The sequence below is a fragment of the Embiotoca jacksoni genome, unplaced genomic scaffold (assembly GCF_022577435.1).
Source record: "Embiotoca jacksoni isolate LCO1_2020_lvr unplaced genomic scaffold, fEmbJac1.0.p SCAF_7, whole genome shotgun sequence".
NCBI classification, from domain to species: Eukaryota; Metazoa; Chordata; class Actinopteri; family Embiotocidae; genus Embiotoca; species Embiotoca jacksoni.
Genome location: NW_027185425.1, coordinates 7,317,053 through 7,335,804, shown reverse-complemented (window position 1 = coordinate 7,335,804; position 18,752 = coordinate 7,317,053). Strand labels below are relative to the sequence as shown.

General features: G+C 40.8%; 1 protein-coding gene across 2 annotated transcripts in view; it reads left to right on the top strand.

Annotated features, from left to right (window-relative positions):
- ctnnal1 (catenin (cadherin-associated protein), alpha-like 1) overlaps positions 1-18,741 on the top strand; it is a 47,657-nt gene extending 28,916 nt beyond the window's left edge. For both annotated transcript variants that reach the window (XM_069176238.1, XM_069176239.1), the window contains 17 exons: positions 3,342-3,529; positions 4,387-4,506; positions 5,881-5,970; positions 6,220-6,390; positions 7,351-7,551; positions 8,950-9,036; positions 9,318-9,476; positions 10,074-10,166; positions 11,502-11,652; positions 12,752-12,789; positions 12,875-12,925; positions 13,267-13,421; positions 13,777-13,825; positions 14,401-14,457; positions 15,815-15,934; positions 16,480-16,563; positions 17,125-18,741. In XM_069176238.1, the coding sequence (XP_069032339.1) occupies positions 3,342-3,529; positions 4,387-4,506; positions 5,881-5,970; positions 6,220-6,390; positions 7,351-7,551; positions 8,950-9,036; positions 9,318-9,476; positions 10,074-10,166; positions 11,502-11,652; positions 12,752-12,789; positions 12,875-12,925; positions 13,267-13,421; positions 13,777-13,825; positions 14,401-14,457; positions 15,815-15,934; positions 16,480-16,563; positions 17,125-17,295 (1,985 nt within the window). In that variant the 3' untranslated portion in view covers positions 17,296-18,741. The remainder of the gene's footprint in view (positions 1-3,341; positions 3,530-4,386; positions 4,507-5,880; positions 5,971-6,219; positions 6,391-7,350; positions 7,552-8,949; positions 9,037-9,317; positions 9,477-10,073; positions 10,167-11,501; positions 11,653-12,751; positions 12,790-12,874; positions 12,926-13,266; positions 13,422-13,776; positions 13,826-14,400; positions 14,458-15,814; positions 15,935-16,479; positions 16,564-17,124) is intronic.
- The last annotated feature ends 11 nt before the right edge of the window (positions 18,742-18,752 follow it).

Here is an 18,752-nt window from a genome sequence, read left to right as displayed (position 1 = left end):
TCTTATTACTTTTAATTGTGCAGTGGTGATGGTTTTGTCCGAAATTACTTTTTTGTCTCTACACTTTCTCGCAATGATTTACCGTTAAGATGCTGTATAAGATTACACACTCAAGACACATTTCAACCCTGTAGCTTCCTGTTAGTCCAAACCACCTTTTGTTTCGGTAGTCACCACCACAGGCTTGGTGTAACTTTTCCTCACATCTGCCTACTCAGCTCTTATCAGACAAACAAGGACCTCATTTAGCCTTCTGCAGAGCACACCGGAAACAATATCACACTGGATAAGAATTTAGACACAACACCGTGATAATAGGTTTATGCTGGAGGGGGAACCAGCTTGTGTAGCAAAGCGTTTAATCCCCACACAGCGCTGGTTCGTAAAGACGACTAAAACTCAGACAAAGAGAGTGCTGGTGGGAGAAGAGTAGACTGATGAGAAAATGTGCGTGTGAATCTGTGTGCATAGGTGACACCAAGTAAAGAATATGTGTGAGTTTATGTGTGCGTGCATGTACAAATGTGTGTTGCCCACTGTGACTAATACATTGCAGCTCTCACTTTCCTCTTAGGGAGGTGTTTTCACAGTTTTCCCTCGCACTTTTCCTGACAGACGCAGCACAATTGTTCCCTGATTAAAAAAAACTTTGTGTCCGGTCTCGTCATGGCCCGTTCTTATAAAATGATGGAGACATCTTGAGGGATGGAAAATATTTTTTCAGTCTGCAGGAGAGAGAAGGGCTAGTTAGTAAAGGATTGACATTTCTCTCACACCTAGCCACAGGGAGAGTTTAATCAGACAGGCTTCAGCCTTGTGTGCTATAATGAATGAAATAAAAGCAGGCTGAAAGCACTAGTTTAATTAGATCCTACCCATCATCGGAGCAATGGAGAGATCCAATGAGGCAGGTCAGTGAAGGCAATCTGTGTTGGATCTCTGTCTCTGTCTGTTTCACTCAGTTTCTCAGTGTCATTCTTACATTCACATAGTTTCTATCTCACTTTCTCTATCTGCCTCAGAGTTAAAAGATGTCAAATATTTTAGTAAGGATCAAGATAAATTCATAGCAGATGCTAGAGATGCAAAATATGGAATTTTGAAGCTGATCTATGCACATATTTTTCCACCTATTTGCAGAAAACATTACGTCACTCCCTACTTCAAATGAAGTTATGTAAAACATGACATTCTTTTTCATGTAATATTTCTTGTCAAACTAAACTGTACATTGATCCTGAGACAACCATTACAAATAGCAACTTTGCTATCCCTTTTTTCGCACTTTAAAAAACATCCAGACCACCGACATTATTGAGCCCTCTTTCATGCTTGATGCAGGACACATGATGATGTCACCCTCACGGCAGGGATATGATGACGAACATTTGGTTAAGCACTGAACATTTAGGCATAATTTAAGTGTCATTTTTGCCTCTAAGCAGTGCACCAACTCATCAAGGACTGGCATTTTTTATTTTTTTACCCATGAAGATTATATAGTGCAATTGACACAGAAAGAAGTCTACAGCCATGTTGACAGCTTTGTGAGGCTGTGCTGAGGCACAATGGTGCTTTGGGCTAATGTGCACGTGTTGCTGGGATAAATGTTCACTATCTTTAACGTTGTTGCTATGCTGATTGCTATGCTGAGGGCTATAAACTGGAGTATTGAACAATTTTAAATAATGAACTGATCATTTTTATCCCTCATTGCCTCCTCCAACCTGATTGCCATCCATAAAGCCAGGCAACATACACTACCAACACATCACGGATTAGCCTTTCAAGTTTTCACTTATGAATAATAAATCGATCAGAATTTTTTTTTTTTAATTCAGAAGACCTATATGCTTGAGTCATATACAGCAAAACAGTTTCTTACATTAAAATATAAACTCCAGGATTAAGGGGCCAGTGTTGAAGCTTGGTTTTACATTTAAGATTATGAAAAGTAATTTTCCATAGAATTTAAATTCTAGGAATGGAGAGGACAGGGTTAGCTCAGGCCTCTGCTTTTCACCCTGGTAGCGTCATGGGGCTTGTACAGCATTCTTTGTGAGTCAGGCCTCAATGTTTTAACTGGTTAGAAGGGCTGGCACTGGAAAACAGCCTGTCAGATGCAATCAGTTCGTCAGTGCTGCTTCTTCTAAAGGACCAGCCAAACCAAATAGACAGCCAAGCTGCATGACCTGATAGCAACCTATCGTCCCTTCCCTCTCCTTTCCATTTCCCTCCTCATCTCTGTATTTAACTCTGGACATTTTCCTCCTGATAGAAGGTATTTTGGTTATAGGTTTTCAGTTTAAAAAAAACCCAACTAGTATTCTTTTCCTATTGTGGGGAATATAATCAAATTGGAAAGAGTAAAAAAAGGAAACAAGGAAACCACCGAATTACTAATTCATTGGCATACTTGTAGGAAGACGTCCAGGAGGATTTGTATTCCCAGAGATGAGGAGTGGTAGATTGGAAGAACTCACTAAATTGTGTTTGCCTGGCCATGTTTTGTAGCCCTCAAAATGGCTCACTACAGAGACCATGCCAGTTGAGTTTGGAACAGGTTGGCATAGCTGTCGTACCTCTGTGCTGTATATAGTACTATTGGGTTTCATCCTGTCAGGGACAATATGTACTCCCAAGGTGGAGAGTGGTACATTGGAAGAACATGTTGGAGTACTGTCTGAACTAACTAAGAGGGCATTTAAGAAATTGGTCACTGACTGCACATCCTTCTATTTCCTGTCTCCTCTCTGGGTCCAGATCTCGGTGACAGCAGGCAAAACACAGTGGCCTTAGAGGTGTTTCTGCCCAGCCACATCCTGCAGCTCTTTCTGCACAGGTCCCAAGGCACTGCCTGGCTAGATGGGATATGTAAACCCTCCAGCATGTTCTGAGTCTGCCTACAACTACTTTTTGATCGACAGTTGGCCAGAAAGTCTTCAAGGCCAACCATGTCCGTTTCTGTGGTCGATCCAAACTGAGCTTTTGCTTCCACAGGCACTGCAGTCCAGCCGACTCGCTGAAATCACTTCTGCAGCCTGACCTTCCCTAATCTGATTCTCAGTTTTTATAATAGAGTTTGGAGTCTGAAAAACTCACTGCTGGATTCAGCCCCACTGATACTGGACTTTTTATTTCTTTTCTTCGTAAAACGTTTAAAATAACTTTAACATGTTGATAAGGATTCCTTAAATTAACTTAAAAAACTGTGAACATTATGTATATTGAGCAGATTTCACTGTTGGCAGACACCTAAAATTTAGGTATCGGGAATGGTTTCGGGAGAAAGAACAACAAACTGGTACACCAAAAAAAAAACCTTCTCTCTGATCTCCCAGGTGATGCCATAGCCCAACTGACAGACGTGGGATCAGCCATGCCATCCCAGTCAGACGGACGTGTCACAGTGTTCAGCGATAGGACAGGGATGGTGAAGGCTGCCCGCTTGCTCCTCTCCTCCGTCACTAAAGTCCTTGTCCTGGCTGACCGCATCGTCATCAAACAGATAATCACATCACGCAACAAGGTGAGACACTCACATGTGAAATGGCACTTCCTTGAACCAGTCAGTTTGCTTTCGCAAGCATACTGGCCCACACAAATATACACACACACACAAGCAAACTCCATCCTGACTCCTGCATTTTCTGATAGATAAGCGCTGGCTCTCTGAAGGAGTACTGTGGAGGTAATTGAAGGGAAGCAGCACATTCAGTGGCTGCAAAAAAAAAAAAAAAAAAAAAAAAGCCAGAGCCTGAGTCTGTCTCTCTCTATCGTACCTGGCTATGCTCTTGGCCAGACAGTGTAGCTGTAGAGGGAGCCAAGAATGGAAACAGGGGGCCTAATCATGACTGGTTAGCCTTGTTTGGACAGACAGTCGACAGCCCCCTGTTCTCCATTACTGGCAAACGCAATTACATCTCTTCCTCCTCTTTGTACAGCATGGATAAGAGCTGCTGCGTTAGTGCTGCCAGCTAGCATACTCTCAGCAGCTAAATGAGCCGCTACATCGACGGCTATTAACTGAAATGCAGGATAGGAGCTTTTAAATCTGAGGGTTTTATGTAGGATGTCACTGATATAATGATATCCCACTGAACCGGCAATGCTACAAAAGGAAGTACTGGAATAACAGAAGTAAGAAGTCTAAATGAAACATGCTACACACCACTAATCTAGTAACTTTCATTCCCACCTCTGTTGCGGGGTAAGGATTGGGACATGATATATAATGTCCTCTGCTTTTTTTTTTTTTTTTAATCATTTCTGTCTATGCCCGGCAGCATCAGAAATACACTGTTGCAGTACGGAGGGACTGGAAGATCACAAAACATACTATGTGGCCATTCATCATACTTCTCTGATGCTTTCACTCTTCGTCAGGTTCTGGTAACCCTCGACCATCTGGAACGAGTCAGCACCTTCCAGGAATTTGTTCAGATTTTCAGCCAGTTTGGCAACGAGATGGTGGAGTTTGCTCACCTCACAGGAGACAGACAGAACGTGAGTAGCGTGTGCAGAAACACTCTCAAAGAAATCTTACATTCAATGAAAACTCAGCAAGTGTACAGTTTATCATGTGGTGTAAGAGCATGCAGTAATTAGTCCCTTCATTGCTGCAACACTGGAAAACATTTTGTTTATTCATGTAGATACAATCTTGCAAACAGTAATTTTGTAAACATGATATTCTGAATGTGAACGCATGGGGTGAAATTCGACTTTGATACCTGCTGCACCTAGGGCTATGATTGCGCAGGCAAACTCAGAACAAATCAATAATTCAAGCCTCAAATATTTACACTTCCCAAAAGATCAAACAATTACAAAGTAACAAGGCATCCGCAAGGCTTCCTTTGTTTCTGCAAAGTTTCATTATTTATTTCGGTATCTGTTCTTTTTACCAACACATGTTTCAGTCCATAAAAGAAATGTTAGTTATGAATCATATACCTCGGAGACTCTTCACATCACGATTCATTGTCGATGTGGACTACCCTATGCTTACAGCAGTCCATTCTCTCTGCAGTATATCAGCTATACTGTTGCAAATTTGCAAAACAAAACTTTTGCTCACAGCTTAAAAAAAAAAAAAAATCCAACTTAGGGGTTCTAACTTTGTGCTGTCAAAGGCTGCTAATCCTACTTTGATGCATACATTCAGCCTCGGCTGCTAAAGCGCTTTGCCTGCAGAAGTTGATGGAAAGTGCAACGGCTGCGGTATCTAGACAGGGAGGGAGGATCGACCATCCCTCTCTCTGAATATCATTGGGACTCGTGTTTTGACACACACATCACGTCTTTCACCAACCCTCCTGCTAAAGCTCGCTCTCCTCATTTGCCTCCCTGTTTTCTTTATCATTTTTTTTTTTTTTTTTGTATTCACTCCCACTCATGCACTCCCATGCACAAGCGCACATCGCTTTAGAAATTCTGCCATCTTCATCTATTGAAGCCAGGCGAGCACAGAGGCAAAAATAATGACAGATAATCACATCGTCTTTGTAATCTATGGCGAAGTGCCCAAAGATGAGTTGATTCAGCTGCCTTTTCTAAATCCTGTATCTACATAATTCAAGCAGTCTATTTTGGCGTGAAATACATGGAGAGGGTGCAGCAGGTTATACATAGCCTATCTTCTTTTCTATTCTGGTAGCATCTCTTTTTGGTAGATGACAGTCAACCTATGAAGTTTCATGTGTGTAAACTTGGACAGGAGTCCGTGTTATATTTGGGTGTCCCTTCATACCAGCATGAAAGAGATTTGTTGAATACTTTTGATGCTCCGTGTCCCTCGGACACCCTGAGAGTTCTCAAAAGTTGTAAGTTAAGTAAAGCAACCCATTGCCATCTGGTATGTTTGAATGTGTGATGCAGGACTTGAAGGATGAGAAGAAGAAAGCGCGGATGGCAGCAGCCAGAGCAGTGCTTGAGAAATGCACCATGATGCTCCTCACAGCCTCCAAGGTAAACTGCTAGTGCATCAATGCTGGACCTCCGGGCAAGTTTATGGATTATGTCCACCTTCACGATTTAAGGCCTTCTCAGGTTTCTTTGATTTCAAATTTTCTGTCATGCTTTGATTAACGGCAATACTCAAAGTCACATGATCATAATGGTAATAACTGTGGTTGAAAAACATAAGAACAGATAGAAGTTGAAAAAGAGTACACGATGGTAAGAGCTTTTCCATTTCACATCAAATTCCTCCCAAAGACTTGCCTGAGGCACCCAGATTGTGACTCGGCACGCATCAACAAAGACGCCGTGTTCCACCGGATGCGCTGTGCCCTGGAGCAGGTCATCGAGATTGTCACTGAGGCGCGGAGCTGCGGGGAGAACAAGATCCTCCCTGCCGGCATCTACATCGGCATCAAGGATTTCAAGGTAGGTTCAGGAATCAGAGTCGCTATATATCATAGTAAAAGCTTCAGTTTAGTAATGCTTGTCTGACACGTGCTGCCCCTTGAGGTTAAGTAATGATCCTCTTGTGTGAGGCATTATGCTGAACACATTTCCTTAAACTGTCTAAAACCACTGTAGCTCAGCCCTCTCAACAGTAACACAGTCTCACTAAGAAATACTATTGTTTCAATCAAAAATCCTCAGATCATGTTCTAGTTACGTGTAAGTGCTGATCTGTGGTGGCAGAACTATCATTTTTGCATTCCCTGTGTTTGTTGTGGCTTCAAATGTGACTCAGACAATCAACATGAAGAGGCAGACCTAATCACTCATTTTGTAATTTGGTTAATACGGTTATGTGAATCACCGTTAAACCTACGTCACTCTCACAAATCTTCCTTCCCCTCCCCGTGTGCTGGCAGATGAAAGAAACTAGCACTTTTAAAAAAATTGTGAGGGGGTCTTTTCTATTTGACAGAGAAGAAGAAGAAAGCCCTGGAATGAGAGGACTGAAGATGGTTACAGTCTTTAATAAATGGTTCAGCAGCTTTTATTGACTAAAAGCTTACATAAACTGGTCATCTTACTATGCATTACTTCTCCTAAAAAAAATTTTTTTGTTGAAAAAAAGAAGGATAAGGTGGAAAAATGTACCAGCTTTTATGTTTGTCGACTTAAGATGCTGTTTGCAGAATTTATTTTGCAGCTTTGACTGAAACTATCTCCCATAATTATTGTGATTTAATGATGAGGTAAAGTGCATGATGATAATAAGTAAATCATGTTTTTTTTTTTTTTTTCCTTCAAGATATTGGTTAACAAAACCATTATCGTAAAATGTATTATTCTGCTTCGCTACCTCAATCTCTCCTCCCTTCATCTACCCTTCAAATTCTCCTTCAACTCCCAAACCCCTTCCTACTTCTCTCCCCTCTCCTGCAGTCCAGTGTGGAGTGCCTGCGGGAGAACCTGCACTCCTTGTCACCGCAGAGCGTGGCGGGCCAGCTGGAGGCCCTGGTCGAGCGGACAGAGGACTTTACTGATTCGGCCTACACCAGCCACGAGCAACGCCAGGCCATCCTAGGTCTGTGCCAGCTGGCGCGCCAGGACACCCAGCAGCTGGTGCACTCCTGGGTTGAGGCGGTATGTTGGCACAAGCAGGCAGGCTCGCACAGATGCACATCTAACTAGAGGAATATTCAGAAAAAAAAAAAAACATATGCTACCATATCAAGAATATGCAGTTTCTCATCTGTAAGACACAGATAATTATTAGTGTGATAAAAGGATGCAAAACAAATTAATTCAAGCAAAGAAGAGGAGGTTTGGCGTGGGTTACTATTGTTAGTGAAAGAATTGATTGGGAGTTGGTACTGTTACAAACAAAATGTAATGAATTAGATTAGTTGGTCAACAGAACATTAATCAGCAACTAGTTTGACAAATAATTAATTGTTCAATCATGTGACGGTTCGCTGTTTTTCCTTTCTCATATTCAACAATAAATTGAATATATAAAGGTTTTAGTGTGTTTGTCAGACCTGATAAATTGTAATGGATAATTTTTCACTCATAATTTAACATTTAATAGACAAATTAGTAATTCATTAATCCAGAGAGCCATCTGCAGATGAATCAATAAAGAAAATATCTGTACCATCAGCCCTTTTATGTATTTTTCAGGTGGGAATGCTCTTGTGTGTGTCTGCGTAGCATGCAGACTGAGTTCAACACAGCATGCTACACAGACAGAAACTCTTACAGACAGACCCACACACATTAAGACTAGACCCCCCCGGCCCTTCACTTACTCATTCACCATGCCTCCTCACTTTCTTTCTACACATCTCTCCTGGAACAACAGAGCATAATAACCCGCCTGAATAATAGTTTTTACCAAGGCTCATTCAGCTGAGAGAGAAACATCACAATGTTCCTCGCCATTCAGCAGAGTCTCCTTAGCCTTCAGAATTGATGGACTTATAAAACACAACTCATTATGTTGCAGTTTCTCATTGTAAACTTTGCTGAGGGGCTGCAGCTGTATAATTGCACTGTAGTCCCTCATCTAGCGCTTGCAATTGAAGGTCATGCGGTGACTTGAAAAGACCAGAATGCTGCAATGTTTTGAAATTGGAGAGGAAGCTTCTAAGTTTTCAAATATTCTTGGGTGTTCTGGCCGGTTCAGTACGTGCTCCTGATTGTTTTTGTGGCAAGTTAAGCAGAACACTTATTTGTTTTAGCTGCATTTTTATTCCAACTTGTCTAAAATTTGGGAAATTGTGGTGCAATATTTAAATAACATAATTGGTTTAAATTATTTTATTTTGATTGCTTAAGATTATGTGTTGAAATGCCTTACTCGCTTTGTATTTTCAGAACAGTATAGGTTACAACTATAAGGCACTGAGTTCAATTTTCATTCCAGTCTTTTTCCAATACCTCGTCATACTCTCCCAGATAACCAAGTAGGTTTTTGTGCGTGGGCCTGCAAAACCAGATCATGTTTTATTCTCCATTTCCTCTCTCTCATCGGAGCAGCAGTCTGTCCATGCCAAAGAGGCCACAGAGGACATGGAGGTGGCCATCTTGAAAACGTGCCAGAGCGTCAATGACCTCAGACGTGAGGTGAGTAGCACTCTCTCTGACCACTGAATAGACACAAATGGAGTTTCTCTCACTAGCTTTTCTGTCTCTGTTGCTGGTTTCCTCACTTTTCGTTTTTCACATCACTTGAGCTTACCTGCTGCTGCTGCTGTCTGTGATCTCATTGTGTCATCTCTGCTCTTCTTTTTTCTCTGCCTCTTCAAAATGCACACTAATTCATGCCTCAACTTTCTTTCTCATGTGATTTCTCCAACCTGCCTTCTCTTCTTATTTTGCTGTTTAATCTTTGCTTCCTCTGTCAGCTCCATAAAGTGGCAATGGGCCGAGCCTCAGACTTGCTGAAAGTTCACGGGGAGCAGTTGCCTCTGCAGGCTCTTAAAGCTGCAGGTGCTGAGGGAAACCTGGAAGCAGTGGCGCAATATTCGCGTACGCTCACGGAGCAGAAGGAGCAGCTGGTGGAGGTAGGTGGGGTCAGCGAGGCCAGGAGAAGGTACAATTTGTTGGAAAGTTTATGTCTTATTAATTTACTGATATCAGAATTTTCTATCAGTCTGGGTTCCTAAAAAATACTGTCTTAGGGTCAAAAGTGGGTCTGTCATTAGTTATGAAGCTGTTGAAAACATGAAATTTGCACCAAGCATTTATTTATGCAAAACATCCCATATCACTTGAGATGAATGAAAATGCAGAGTGCATTTTTAATCCTCAACCAAATCATGTCATTTTGTTTTGCAAAGATTAAGCAGAAATATTCAGGCTGTGTATTATCTTGGCTAGTGACCCTAGCAGCAGTTATAGTTTGGAAAGAAATATTGCATGAGAATAAAGTTATTCTTTTCTGAAATATATAATTAATTACCAAAATATTAAAAAAACTATTTTACTATGAAGCTTTTTCCATAAACTTTTGATTATAATATTGTATTTTTTGTTATTGAGGCTCAAATTAATACCATTAGCTCGTATATAGCTACATTCAGTAATTTCCTGATGTATATTTCGTGAATCTCAGAAGCACTCATGAGTCAAACTCATTTTCCATCCATGTTTCACTCCAGACGTGTCGCCTGTTGTGCCATGTGTCGGGGACAGAGCCATTAGAGATTACCTGTATACACGCTGAGGAGACCTTCCATGTTATTGGTCCACAGGTAACATAAACTGTCTAAACATGATCTGTTAAGATTGTTGTTTTTAAAGTAGTAGCAATCCGAACCTGACCGACCATAGGTATTTTTTAGGCTGAAATTGATACTGGGAAGTAAAACAAATTTAATATCTCAATTGAAATGGTTATCATTTAACACTTGGGACACAGGCAATAAACTTTATTGTCCAAAATGACATCAATGCTTTGAAACAGTGAACTTCTCTGTGAATGAAATCATCATTAATATGTTGTAAATGTATATTTAAAAAAAAACAAATAGAACAATTTTTAATGTACTCCAAGCATCTTCTTTCTGCATTATGTTCTGTAAAAAAAGTTTTCATGTTGGAAAACATATGACACTGGTATATCTGTGACAGCCAATATCGGCCAATAAAATCGGCCAACCGATAAATTGGTCAGGCTCGAGCATTAATGTCATGCCCCATTGGCTTGAGGTGGACTTTAATTCAAATTTAGACCCATTATTTCCATTCAACTCTTTTATTGTGTGTCAACAAAGTCACACTGGTCTCACCAGTCTCAAACTGGGAGTAAAATCAAACATGGGTAATATTCTACTTGGATCCAGAGGGGAGGGAAAATAGATGATTTACTTCCCATCCACCTCCTACAACTGCCGTCCCTTCAAAATGGCTGAGAACATGCTGTCCACCTAGTCCTCCATCCCAGATCTAATTATGTTTGCTCTTGGAAACCATCCATGCCAGTAATTATCCTGCAATGTAGAATGTTCCCATCCTGCGGCGCTAATGTCAGGCCCCGCATGACTCTGCAGTAATGACTCTGCTCCTAAGTTCAAAGGTCATCCAATCAATAACAAGGCAGAGCAGGGCGGTGGTGGTGATATCTCTCTGTGTCTGCCCAAAGTAATGCTGGGGTGGCCCAGAGGGTAATTGGCTATTAAATACTACACTGTATGCGATGGTGTGTGCTTGCTTGTGTGTGTTTTAAATTTATATTTTTGAAAATTATTCTTCAGTTGAGTCTAGGGACCAGAATTGTTGCATAAGTGTTACATATGTTTCAAACATATTGCTAGCTTGTGCTTGTAAACACATGGTGAGTTAGTCACAGGAGATATGCTGAGCTTCACTTATCAACCTGAATCACTTTATTTTCACAAGGTTGATGCTGAAGGCTGTCAGCTACATACATTTAAACTAAATTCATAAACAGTTACATCAACAGCAGCATCTGATTAAATTGAAAATAACCACACCATTTACATTTCTTTGTCTTTTACTTGCATAACGTCTCTCCATGGTAACAGACACATTTTATTATTCCTTTTCTTCCTGTCAAAATTGTCTAGATTATCTCAGCAGCCCAGACGTTGGCCCTCCACCCATCCAGTAAGATTGCTAAGGAGAACCTGGAAGTGTTCTGCGAGGCCTGGGAGTCCCAGCTCTGTGACATGGCTCTGCTGCTGAGGGAGATCAATGACGTCTTTGAAGGCAGGCGAGGTGTGTTTCACTTCACTTAATGGACACATGTGCACATTCGGACAGTCAGCACACACACAATAAACCAGAGAGTCTCTCAGAAATGAGGTGAGAAGTCAATACAAATGTGCCGTCTATGGTTCTTCATCGCCTGAAAGATTCAAAGCCTCTAATAATACCTTGATGAATCATTGTGTCCCAGAACATTTCAGTGGCATTAACAAAAGTGAAAGTAGCAAAGCAAGCAGCATGAACATTTATTTTAGAAATTAATCATCAGGAGCCGTGGGAAGTATTTTAATAACGTCAATGTCATTGAACACCCATGTACACTCATGTACCACATACTCATTCCTCCTCTGTAGTATTCTCACTATTCATTATTGTGCCAGTAACCTGAAGTGTCCAAGTCATGGACAGCCATTCTTTACAAGCTCAAATGTTTAAATAGTCACTGACAGAGTCATAAAATACATGTTGATAGTCAGGTACTGTGTGTTTGTCCATGTGCACATAGATGCATGTTTGTACCAGGGAGAGTTGGATTTAAGTGCCATCAACCCCGTGTTTTCACGCATTGCACATCTGGCTTAGTTCCAAGATGTGGTTGGTTGCCCTCAAGAATGTGACTTTGACCTAAAATGCAGTAAATATTTGAAAGTGCAGCTCAGTGGGTGAAAAGATCCCATCCATCACACTCTATATTCCCATGAAGCCATAATGCTGTTAAAATGTCAATAGGACACTGCGGAGAGATTTCCCTGTTTGTTCTTTCTCCTAATCGTCCCCCATGAACATGTCAGTAGAGTTTATCGTAACTTGAAATCAACCATGCTGTTTATATTTATGGTGCAAGATTAAAAAATGTACCAGAGGTGGGCAGTGAATAAAGCAAAACAATTCCCTTACTATACTTACTCAATAACCGTAACTGTCACCCTATTTGGTTGAAAAAGTGTGGATATCTGCAGGATCATTCAAAGGAAAATAACAGAAGGGTTTTCTCTAAAATATTTATTTCAAATTAAAACATTAAGCACATGATAATACTGGGTTTTTTTTTACTTTTTTTTTACTTTGACCCTATGTTCAGATAATCACAATATCTCTCTCCTCCTAGGAGACAAAAGACCGTATTTGTCACTTCCTAGACCCGGGGTGAGTATCACACCATCCATCCTCATAAATGTTGCAATGATACAATGGTTTGTCTGATGAATACCACTCTCTTTTCTCCCCGTAGAAACACTCAGCTAACTTGAAGACTGCCAAGGCTGTCAAGTTGGATGCAGAGGTAGCATACAGCACAAACTCCTCCAGTTTTCAGCACAATACATCATGTCACATGTAGAACCTTGCTCTGGCAGCAGTATATTCATCTCCAGGAAGCATTGTGTCACTCTCTTAAAGAATTGCTGTTGTTCGTATGGTGATATGTTGCATTTTTTTGCTGGCCAGCAGTTTTTCACATGCTGTACCATCACATGAGGCAGGATTATGCTGATTATAGGTCTTCCAAGTGTGCAAACAAATTAAAAGAACCCAGTTTGCTAATATACTTTTTTTTAAATAACATATATTATACTACAGTCTTTCCTGTATAGAAATACTTTGCTCTTCTCTCCGTGCTGGCAGGAGCAGACAAGCATAGCCAAGCTGGGCCTGGAGCTCCGTCTTCTGTCGTCAGACGTGGACACAGAGGTGGAAAAATGGGAGGAGCAGGAACACGACATCGCCCGGCAGAGCCAGAGCCTCACCAGTATGGCCTACAACATGTACCTGTTCACCAGGTAGCCTACCGGTACCACACGCTACACAGACACGCGCATGATTTCATTTCTGCAGCTTGCTAAACTATTGCATTCATTTCAAAACTCAACACTGCAAAGCCTCTTAAACATCCACATGAATCTCTTTAGAGGCTTAGTGTTAATGAGATTCTCGAGCCTCCAGCTATTTACCAGGCGGAGTTTGAGGGACTGACAAAATTGACATGACTATGACTCATTCTGACAATAAAATCGTTACGCCTCATCTAATCATTTGTTGATTTCCGTGGATGCGTTTTGTGTTTGTGTTTTGTCCATCTTTGTAACCCATGTTTCTCTTGAATATTTACTGTGTTTTCCATATCGATTCTCCAAGAGGGGAGGGACTGCTGAAAACAACACTGGACCTTTTTCATCAAGCTGAGGTATGAGTGTCCATATCTGCTAATCTCTCCCCCTCTCCACCCATTCTTCTATTTTTCCTTCCATTTTATTGAGGTTGTAAATGAAAGCATCTGCTGTTTCATTACAAAGACATACTGAGGCTGGGAGATCAATAGGTCAGTAAATACAAGCATCCCGTCAGATTTGATGGGTCATGACAAGGACTTATCAGTGTCGTGGAAATATATAGTGTGGTCTTAGTCATCTCGGACACGTGGGTTGTCATGAGGTTGCATGGAGGGGTGCATCATATTAAAATGGGATCATTGCCACTAATGTACAGTAATTTGTAGAATTAGGGCCCAAAATGTCAGCCAGGATTTATTCAATTGAGGATGAGCAGGGGAGATCAGAGAGGAAGTGTATCGAGAGGGGAAAGAGACGGTAAGGAATACTGATAAGAAGAGTGGGGAAAAACTAAACTCGTAGTATTTACCGACTGTGCTATTTTCCTTTTAAAGCACTTCCTTGTGAACGTGAAAATCACAAGTAAATATGTAAAATCACAAGTAAATATGTTAATATAAATTTGGTCTTTTGTGACTTTGTCTTGAAGGTTCTCTCTGAAGAAGGACTTCAGCTGTGCTCATCTCTCCGCACTTTTTCAACTAAGGTATGTGCTCTTGCATTAAATGTCTCTCTTGAACACATACTCAAGCAGTTTAAGGCTGAATGCCATCGCAGTGCATGCACGTAATACAATTACAAAATATTTGTGCACATTACCCACCTGAAAAGAAAATCAAATGCATATTATATCAAACTTATACGACTTTTTGTATGATAGGCAATAAAATGAATACAGTTGAATCTAAATCAAGAAATATTTGATACACAGTATTAACTTGCTTTTCTATTAGAATTTGGTTGACTGCAGTATAGTGATGTAAAGATGGAAATCTGTGTGGAAATATCAGAAAAGATAAAGCCAGAGACACAAAACTGTTCAAACTCTTTTTTAATAAGGATGAGCTGCTAACCCACTCAGTATGTAGACACACATACACATACACACGGGCACCTGTGCCCGCATCCAAGTTATGCCTCTCACACCAATATACACCCGTATCACCCATTCAGGCATGCCACGGTTGCCTTATAAATTACACAGCAAGAGCAGGAAATTAAGGCTGTCACACACTTGCACCATCCTCTTTTTTCCTCTCCAACTTGAGATCCAACAAACAAACGTGGCCTCAGTAGCTTCCTTCCTCTTGCCCTCCACCAATTTCTTCCCCAGGTACTCCAAATTTAATTAAACGGCTCCTTTTGACAGCCTTTAACGACTGCCATTTGTCACTGCTTTGTGTATGTGGGTGTGTGTTTGTGCACACATGCATGTGTAGAGGGGATGGGGGTGGGGTCGTGGTGGTGGAGGGGAAGAGGGAGGGGAAGAGGGAGAGGGGGGGCAGCTCTTCAACTTGGCTCATGCTTTCTGATTAATTACATCAAACAAACTGGTGCTAATAGAGTCCCTGTCTCGCCTTCCACTCCCATTGTTCTGTGGTACCAAACACACTTACAGCACACCTGTGCTGCCCTCATTGACAAGTAAAAAAAAAAAAAAAAAAAAACTTTTCATACAGAGGAGGTTGAACATTTTTAAGAGGTTTTATGTACTTTTGTCAGTCATGAATAGTGCTACCCAGAACAAAAGAACTTGTGTTTTTCGACCATCGGTGGCATGTAAGTGAAGTAGATTGATGGCCCCTGTGACTGAGATCAAGGGATTAACTCAGCTGGATAACAGATTTAAGCAGCAGATCATGGCTGTTGCTGATGGATTACATCAAGCAACCCTTCCCCCCCCTTTTTATGATGCGTAATTTGTGTTTGACCGAGAGCACTGTAAATCCGTTCCAGTAAATCTATCAATGTCTTCCTGGAAAATGTCACCGTAAACCATCTCTGCTGTTCTGAAAGACATCCGTCTCTCTCCCTCTCTCACACTATCTTTCTCTCTGTTCCAGCTGGTTGATGAGGAAAAGTCTGTGGTGATGACAGAAATGGATAAACTGGTGGCATTGTGCCAACAACTTCAGATGGGGGCCAAGACTCCTGTACAGGTCAAGACTGCCACCTTTCAGAAGGTACCCATACTACACCCAGTGTCTCTTTTTTTGTTTGTGTTTGTGAATTACTTATTTTTGAATAGGTTATTATTGGTTTGCCATCACGCAGAGTCTACAGAAAAGACATCCTTTACCATTTTTTCTGAAACAGTTGGGTATCAATGAAGCACTGCACGCAACATAATACAGCACAACTAACCACTTTCATTACTGGCTAATCTTTGCGTGATCTAACGCAGGGTGCTAGATTAATGAATGTCTATGAGGAATTAATGAGCATCTTGGGCAGGGATGAGCTAGGTCACCCTGTAATAAAAGCGAAGGTTGGAATCAAAAGGACAAGATGAAGAATAGCGTGTCCTCTGCTGATTAATGAGTGCCTCTTTTATATGTGTTGGCTCCCATTTCTATCTCTTCATCATAACGGTCGCTTGATCATTTATCATGAATGGTAGAGTGTTTGTGTGGCGGGGCACCGACGAGGAAATGTTAGGTGTGTGTGCAGTTCGTAAACTGTTGGGATGATGTGTTTATGTTGTTTAATTTTATTTGTTTGTCTTTAGGTGGACTCATCCATTCAAACAACCAGAAGCATCTTGGCTGTGGTCCTTTCCCTCCTACCGTTCTGTAACAAGCTCAACAAAAAGGTGACATCCATGTATATAATTGTTAAACCTGCAGAACAGATGTATTTTTTTTTGGAGGGGGGGGGGGGGGCAACTAGCAAGCAGCAGAAACAAGGTGCAACCATGTTGACAAAACCTGCTAGCAATTAGTTGCCTTTAATTTGTAGTATCCAGCAGGTATAAAGCAACATTAGCGTTCATTTGGAGTTGTTTCTGGGGAATTTTTCACATTCGTTTTCGCTCTTTTTTGCTCTCCACCAACTAAATATCTGACTCTTTAGTTGCTTACAACTCCATTGTGGTCACCAGTTAGTTGCTGTGTCTGTAATTTTGAACAGCTTTTGAAAACTCAAGCTTGTCGCAGCAAAAAAAAAAAAAAGAAAGAAATGCTGTAAAGAGCAATGAGACTGAACCAAAACATTAAAGTTGTGGGCTGTAAAACCAGAACAATGAGCTAAATACAAATAGTCACATGATCCTTTTATAATAAAAAATCGATTGTACCAGCTTTGTGTTTTAATAGCTATAAACATGCCTTTATAATTATGTTATTACTTTCCTCTCTATGCTGTCCATTTGCAGTACAAGTCAGAGAGGACTAGCCTTAGTTCCCCACAGGATTGGAGAGAAAGGCAGGATGCACCCACACCTGTCAAAGAAGAGGGAGCTCTCAATGGCCAGAACAGCAACGGCTTCGGTGTAAAATCATTGGAGCAGCACATGGCCGGTCTCAACCTCCTTGAGAGCAAGTAATCCAGAAGAGTCTCTTCCTTTGTCCGCTATTCTCGTTGGAGCAGCACATAGCCAACCTCGCCTCTCTGGAGAACGTGTAATCCAGGAAATACTCCCCTCATCCGCATTCACCCACCACAGAGTGGGCTAGAGCCATGGGGTGAAGGTGGTTGCCTTGGGTCAGACAGTTTCAGTTTGCTGTCTGGATGATGAATTATATAACATTTGCAGAAGAAAAAGCAGATCCAAGCTCTAAATGTCCGAGGGTATAGATTTACTCCAGGATAGCTTGTTACCTGAAGCACCAGTTCCACCCCAGTCCACAAGATGGAGACAGTCAGCCAACACTATGACATGCGAGTCTCTAAAGAAAACGAGCCTTTGCTCAAACCTGATTTTGGAATCACTTTTATCACTTTGTTGGCAACTGAATTGATAAATTGATCAGAAATTGGGAGAGAACTCCACTTGATGCTCAGCTCAGCCATACATCTGTCTTCACTATGTGCCTCTATGTAACAAGCCTATTTGTTTAGTGGTGTACTGTAAACGTGTTGCACAAGTTACATGGAAAAAAAAAAAAAAAACAGATGAAAACTGAAAACCCACCATGCATGATTCCATCATCGCCAAATCCTCGTGTTTGAGTCTACTATGATTATAGGCTTGTATTGTTGACACTCTTTATATAATGTTAGCCAAAGTGGTACATAACATCCTGGATCTCTGGCATCGTAATCAGTATTTTACACCATTCCCCATGTGCCATGTTAGTAGGAAAAATACAAAAACAAATCACAATTTAATGCCAAATATGATTGTTCTCATGACGACTCTGATCTACAGCTTATTGAAATTATGAAATATAGAACTCTGCCCTCCAGTGTTCATGCCTGGAGACATTTTTATTTAAGCCTGGTTTCTCAAAAGAAAAATTAAAAAAAAAAATCACTTAATAAAGCTTGCCACTATGATGCTTTTATAGGTCAGGACCTTACTTTAGTGTCCTGGTAATTATTAAACCTTACTCTGTGTACATGACATACTCTTGATATTTTTTTCTCACAAAGAAATGAAAGCTAATTCTGTGTCAAATGGAACCTTGAAGTGTACTTGTGATGAAGACTATCATTGTGAAGCTGCCTATGAGGCCAATATGTATTAAATGGTAGATTGTGTATATAATATGGTACTTGAAGCATACATATAAGCATATATATATGTGTGTGTGTATCCCAAGGTAATGACTTTGGTACAAGGTGAGGGCATGATAATGACTGAAATGTATAACATACATTGAGCTGTAGAGAATCTTTGTACAGTAAGCGGGCGAGCAGCTAAGAATGCTGGGTATTGTTGTGGCGCTACAGATGTGAAGAAATCATAGATCTAGTTTTGAACCACCTATTGTTTTGACAATGGAAAGGTTAATAAAAGAGACAAAAAATAAACAATATTTTTCTTAAATCATTGTTTGT